Source organism: Silene latifolia, chromosome 6 (genome assembly GCF_048544455.1).
Source record: "Silene latifolia isolate original U9 population chromosome 6, ASM4854445v1, whole genome shotgun sequence".
NCBI classification, from domain to species: domain Eukaryota; kingdom Viridiplantae; phylum Streptophyta; class Magnoliopsida; order Caryophyllales; family Caryophyllaceae; genus Silene; species Silene latifolia.
In genome coordinates this window covers 8709087-8716321 of record NC_133531.1, presented here as the reverse complement: position 1 = coordinate 8716321, position 7235 = coordinate 8709087, and the positions used below count along the sequence as shown (strand labels likewise).

General features: G+C 35.0%; 1 protein-coding gene across 1 annotated transcript; it reads right to left on the bottom strand.

Annotated features, from left to right (window-relative positions):
* Positions 1–2711: 2711 nt before the first annotated feature.
* Positions 2712–5496, bottom strand: LOC141586240 (UDP-glycosyltransferase 92A1-like). The gene is made up of 2 exons (XM_074407410.1): positions 4768–5496; positions 2712–3698 (listed from the first exon to the last, which is right to left on the bottom strand). Exons 1-2 carry the CDS (start codon positions 5438–5440, stop codon positions 2905–2907), a joined length of 1467 nt encoding a protein of 488 aa, XP_074263511.1. The 5' UTR covers positions 5441–5496; the 3' UTR covers positions 2712–2904.
* Between the last annotated feature and the right edge of the window lie 1739 nt (positions 5497–7235).

Here is a 7235-nt window from a genome sequence, read left to right as displayed (position 1 = left end):
ACGTGGAACGTTGCATGATTACATGTGTGTGTGATTATTGTTAAGTTTCTTGCATGATATACTTGTTCAAATGTTGTGTGACCATGTATGAAAGTTGGATGCTTGGATTAATGTACAGGCCCGTCTAATAGGGGGCGCTCTATGTGCATTTGCACTGGGCCTCAAATTTTTGGGGCCCAAACTTGACATTACCCATAAATTGAGTAATTGAAAAAAAAAAGGAAAAAAAAAAGCAATGAAGTAAAGAAGACAAAAGGCACGTATAATGCAGCACATTCCAAATTTCAATCCTCAATCTTCTCCTTCCCCAAATATAATTAAATTTCTTTCCAAAAAAAACTAAACTTGCTCTTAATTTCATAAATCTATCTAATCTTTTTTTTAATCTTTAAATATGATTACAATTCATCACAATTCATTCCAAGTTTATAATTAGGGAGAGTAGAATCAAAACTTTGTCACTTATCAGTTTAAATGGTCTACAAAAATCTCATATTTACACTTGGGTTTCATGGAAATCGAAATAGGTACTATTTCTTCTCAATCTTAAATTCTTAAATGAATTTTAATGAATTTAATTATAATTTTAATGAATTTAATAATAATGTATTTGCAGCCATTGGAGGTAGGACAAGGAGTCGGAGATCAATCGATCGGACAGTCATGACTCGTGAATCGTGACGCCGACTATAGTTCTGAAATTCGTTCTTTAATTTTGTAAATTTGAGGCCTCAATTTTTATTTGCACTGGACCTCCACTTTTCTTGGGACGACCCTGTTAATGTATATAACATGTTTTGGAACTGATTAACATGTGTTAGTATGAGGACAATAATCTCGTTCTTTGGATTCATATTGTATGCTAGTTGAGTACTTATTAGTGTTATCAATAGCGTAGGATTAGTAATGGATGTTGATAGAGTAGCTACGAGTATTACGGTAGTGTAACAAGGACGATAAGTAGGATGATGTGTGGACTAACTGGGGGTGAGTCATCGATAGTCGGTGGACTCCCGAACTTTCTCTTTATATATGTTACACGGACATCATCGTCCTGATTCGGTTCAAAATTGCAAGCCGTAGGCAATCACTCTAACGAGTGCGAGTCAACACTAAGCCGAGGTGGGGGAGGAGGGAGGGGGAGGGGAGCACTCCTCGGCAGAGTCAAACGGAGAGATAGGCAACAAAGAAGGCGAAGAAAGATGACAACAAACAGCCACTACGAAAATCAGTGACACGCGGAATACGACGACATGTAATGATGGACCTTGATTATAAAATGGAAGATGATAAAAAGAACACAGCCCCTTAGAGAGTAAGAGAGAGATTGATATAAGTTGAATTAATCTCCGGCGAAAGATTGTGAGATAGAGGGGTAGAGGATAGAAGAGTGGCGGCAGCGGCGATGCAAAGGGAAAAGGAGATCGGTCAAGATATATTTTAAAAAAATAATTAAATTTTCATATTTTTCGTCTTTAGTTGATTATCGAATATCGAATAAAGGAATTAAAAACAAACGGGACAAGTAACATTGTTCTTTAAGTCAATTGAATTTAGTGAAAATGGAAATAAATAACAAGTTAGTGATACACCCTCAAACGAAAATAGATAACAATTGACCAGAACGAAAGGATCGGAGTATCTGAATTAAAACTAACACTACATGTAACATAGTTCTTAAATCAATTGAATTTAGTCACGGATTGTGACACACGGCATGACAAATGCTCTTAAATCTTAATGCATGAACAACGACATACTCCTAATATGCAAGCATGAACAATGAAGGAAGAAATTCTTTGTATCCTTGAAATAAGTATCACTCCTTGCGTATTGGTCAATAGATTACAATTGTTTTATACACAATTATTAAGGAAGAAGAAATGAGTTTACCATTATTAAAATAAAAATAAAAAAAAGCTTGAAATAAAGAGGAAATATAATAATAATCACCATGTGTGTGAGTTTATTTACTAAAAAAAGTGTAAATTATTAACGAATACTCCCTCCATTCAACTCCACAAGACCATTATCTCTTTTGCACACTATTCACAAGCGGACATTTAACTTCAATTTTCTCTCGATACATAAGTGAAAATATATTCACGTGAGATCTTATTTGATTCGTCTTTAAGAGTACATTAAAAATATCTAATTTTTATAATTTTTGCAAATACGTAACTAAAGATATTTACCGAATAAAAGTCGCGTTGGCAAACGTGATAAAGCATAATGGCCATGTGGAGTTGAATGGAGGGAGTATATTTTAAATACGAATTGACCGAAACTACAATTATAATATTGCAATTCACTAGCAATCTAGCATTAGGTTGTGTCATAAAAAAGAGAGAAGAATTGTTGCACGTGGGAGTAAAATTATAATATGGCAATTGAATTGAACTAAAGACGCCAGGAGTCCAGAACTGTAGTCTGTAGCTATCAAATTGCCTGCCTAAAGGGACATCACCGCATCAACGAATCACCAACCAACATTATCGTACGTAGGAGACATTTATTTAGCGCTAATAAATTAATTGTTTTATTTTATACTATAAAATGGCGACTTATGGTAAGAGTTTGTCTCAAGTGATAATTACTGCTCATATAAACATCGTAGTATTGTTTCCGATGCTAAGGTTATTATGATGTCAAAATTCAAGAATTACAATCATGGTTTTGAGCTTGTGGCTATTAATCCAAAGCTTAAACAATTAATCTAAATAGCATGGCATTTTCTCACAAATTGCATTTGAAAACAAACACAATCAACTCAAACTAAATTCATCTTTATTTTACGAGTAAGGTGACTAGGTAACTACAGAACGATATCATTAAATAGGAGTTGTATCTAACACACTCCCGATGTATTTTTATAATCGTCCTCCTTGACAATAATCAATATTCTTAACCGATGACCGACGACTTCTTTGATTCGACAAATTCCACGAAATCGTCCATCCCCTTAACCGAAGAGCCCTTAACAACCTCTCCCACCTCCAATGCGGCCTTCAACTTCCTCCCAAAATCAACCGCCGCCCTCTTCATCTTCCACCCGATACTCCCCTCGGCCCGATCCAACACCGTCACCACCACCCTCTTAACCTTTTCTCTTCTCACCTCCCTGTCCAGACCCCTCGCCAACTCGACCGACACCCCCATCTCCTCCACCAACATTTTCAAATTATACGCTTGCTCTGCCGCCAACGGCCACCCAATTATCGGTACCCCCTCCCGCAACCCCTCCAAAACCGAGTTCCAACCGCAATGACTCAAAAACCCTCCGACCGCCTCGTGGCTCAGTATCTCCAACTGTGGACCCCACTTATGCACCATCATCCCCTGTCCTGATTTCATTACCCTGTCCTCGAACCCATCTGGTAGCCATTCGGGTTGGAAATCCCCGTTGATGTCGAACCCGAATGGCGGTCGGATCACCCATAAGAAAGGCTTCCTACTCATCTCCAAACCCGCTGCCAATTCCATCATTTGGGCCGGGTTTATTGTGTTCTGTGACCCGAATGATATGTACAAGACACTGTCTTTTTCCTTGGTGTTGAGCCACTCAATACATTTATCGGTTGGTAACGACATTGGAGATGAAATCAACGGTCCAATTGCCCATACAGGGAATTTTAGGTAATTTCGCAGGATATCGAACCCGAGTGGCTCAACCTCCTCTACGGAATTAACCAACCAACCTAAACAATGCGAAAATATGTAAAAGACAACCTCACAATAAATCTACATATGAAGTATTTTGTCTCAGTCTTTTGTTTACTTTTTATTAAAATACTCTTATAAAAAAATATAAAAAAAAGTTAAATAAATGAAGGATAATAAATGAACCTCCTCTACGGAAATAAATGAAGGATAATGATACGGCGCCACCTTTACATATGCACCATTTATTATTGTGGTCCTCAATCACATATTTGTGATGTACCCATTATTATTGGGAACCCCACTTATTGCATGTGAGAGGGTGGCGCCGAGATTTTCCATAAATGAATGACCTAGTGGGTAAGGAAAATTCTGACTAGGAATATAAGAACGGTTTTGAACTTTTCGTAAAACTAAATGTTTTATCGACTCAAATATTGTCATTTAATGTATAACTAGTGTAGTTCTCAACTTCTCATACAAATGCGCGGTTTTTTTTAGATAAAAGTGTTAGAGATTATAACATTAAATTGTTGTTTATTTAACTCAATTAAAAATTTAATAATAAAATAACTATTGATAAAATTTTATATTAAGAGTTGAAAAGGAGAAACTTCAATAATTTTAACTCGAATGAAATTATGTTTACTCCAAATATTTTGTCAACATTATTTTTAAAAATAATATTATATTATGGTTTGCATCCACTAAAAACGTAAAATTAACTGATGACTTTAATTTAATCAGACGTTAATATAATCAGATAAGATTAGTGGATATAATCATAATAGTTTTTATCCAAAATAAATTGACATCTCATTAATTTCATTTCAGCTCATTGCATTTTGATTTGAGAAAAAAAAATGATCGGGAAAACAAATCGAAATAATTGGGTAATGTCATGAAATGTGTATTTTAATGATTTTATTTTCTAATTCTAAAACAATATTTTATTTCAATTAAAAAAATTATATTTTAGACTTTAATGAAAAGATTATAATTTAATGAGAAAAAATTATTTGTTTTCTTATTTAATTAAGTGCAAGTAAAACTTTTCATAGTTTTTATTCTCTTAGTATATAAGGCAAGCGACCGACATTATTCTACCTGAACATTGCATGGACATGTTGATCTGAAGTTGGAAAAACCTGGACCACACATCAGTACCATCAGCATTTCGTATAAACGGATTGAGTTGATCTCGTCGAAACCGGCGGTCCTCGGGAAAACCCGGCACAGGGAACTCCTCCTCATCGGTCCTCCGATGAGGCAAGTTACCCCACATAGAGCTATAAGCAGCAGTACCATACGCGCCACACGTGGTGAACGCAATTCCAATGGAATTAAATTTACGCGCCACACGATCCGCCCACCCGAGGAAATTATCAAAGATAATTGCCACGGGAGGGCGGTGATGGCGCGCTACATGACGTGTTAGAAAGGCATCTAAATGAGGTTCCAAGGATGAAGCAGCGTGATGTAGGTTGATAACAAGCGTTAAAGGAAGTTTTTCGGTGTTTTCGACATTTGGTGGGAGATTATGGTCCTCGCTATTAAAGGGGAGTTCAGAAATTATAATGTGATTAATATTCGCAGTGGTTGTAGTAGTGATGGTGTTGTTAAGATTTTCGCGGAGTATCTCCGCGTTTAGAGGGGTTGTGAGGAGCGTAATGGTGTAGCGTGTGCGAGAAGAAAGCGATAGGGCAAGGCGGAGAAAAGGGCGGAGATGGCCTTGTGCCATGAATGGGATGAGAATTATGTGCTCTGTTTTTGATGCCATTGATGATTTGAGGTTAAGGTTAATGCTTAAGAATGAAAGTTTAATGTTATTATTATTATTTCATCAAGTGTAAATATATGTGCTTAAAAATAGTTGGTACGTGGTGTATATATATCACAAATTCTCACTTTGGTCTAAAGTTGTAGCCGGGTTAAATATCACCTTACTTTTATAATAAGACAAATAACAAATGGGATGTCACCACTTTGTCTTATTATGTACGTGGTGACATATTTGATCCGTCTACACTTTAGACGGATATATCCTTCTAAAGTGAGACTAATTATATTATATACAAAGACGGTCTTTCAATAAGTTATGAGAGACCAGTATTTCGTACCCTTTTATTGTTGATCGTGAGATAGTAATTTTATACCTATTTACACAATAAATGTACTTATTTTATTTTTAATCATAATTTGTATCTATTTTATTATTTTTAGTAATATTTTTTCTTAAAATGATAAAATAGTATCTCAATAAACTTATTAGAAAACCGTCTCTCACAAGAACTTATATTGGTTTGTTCATTTGAATTTTTGGAGCTAATGGAGAGGACATTTATTATGCAATGATTGAAATGAGATAGGACCTATTTGATTTCAATATTTCATTACTAAATTAATAAGTTTCAGGTTCGAATTCCCTTCTCCTCTTTTCTAACGTATTAAGTGCACGCTTCGTTATATCTAAAAAAAATTAACGGGTGATTATGTTATAACTGTTCACTAGTTTATAATGTAATAAACTTTTCGACAATTTGTAAATGTGAATACTATTAGTATGTGAATGTGATTGATTTGAGTAAACACATAACATGGGTTTGTAACTTTATCATTGATGGTGGGTGTTGTACCGCTTGTACTAATGTCGGCAATGTGGCTTCCAAGATCCTGGTTGAGCCGAGACATATGATTTGAGCTGTCTCATCTCATTAAACCCGACACATGGAACTCCTCCTCATTGATGCTCCGATGAGGCAAGTTACCCCACAAGGAGCTATAAGCAGCGGTTCCATATGCGCCACACGTGGTGAACGCTATTCCAGTGGAATTAAATTTGTGCGCCACACGACCCGCTCACCAGAGAAACTTATCAAAGGTAACAGTTTCATCAATAAAATAGCTTTTGGTGACAAATAATATCAAGATTTAGGATTAAATGAATCCAAATAGATAAAAATCAATCCTTTAAGCAATTCACATAAACTATCGAGTTCATACGTTTTTGAAATTCATAAGAATTTAATTCTGCCGTGACAAACAAACAACCCCATATTTGAATAATCTCAAAAATCTTATCTTTATTTATTCAGAAGACAATATTGAATGCAGGATGATCCACGTCATTTGTACAACATTTTTTCTTTTTTGGAAATTCGAGTTATGGTGGGACCCGTTGGTGTGCAAAGTATTAATTTCTTCAAATCGTCCACCAATACAAACATGCGACAGTTCCGTCTTAGCAAAAATACTATGAAATAATTTTACATTCGGAATAAATGAAATTAATTGCATATAAGCGGACTGAATTACAAATCGAAATAAATGAAATTAATTACTAATAATCGGAATGAATTACATAATTAAAAAAATTACATAATAATAAAATTACATAATTACAAGAAGAAATTACATTTAATTACGGAAATGAATTACATATAATGCGAATAAATTACATAATTTGCATAATTTTAAAAACTAGATAGTACAATATATTTACAAAAATCATGACGGAGTATTTACTTACAGTAAAAAAACTCGGTAACTTTTCTATCAGCCGCGCACACCGAAAA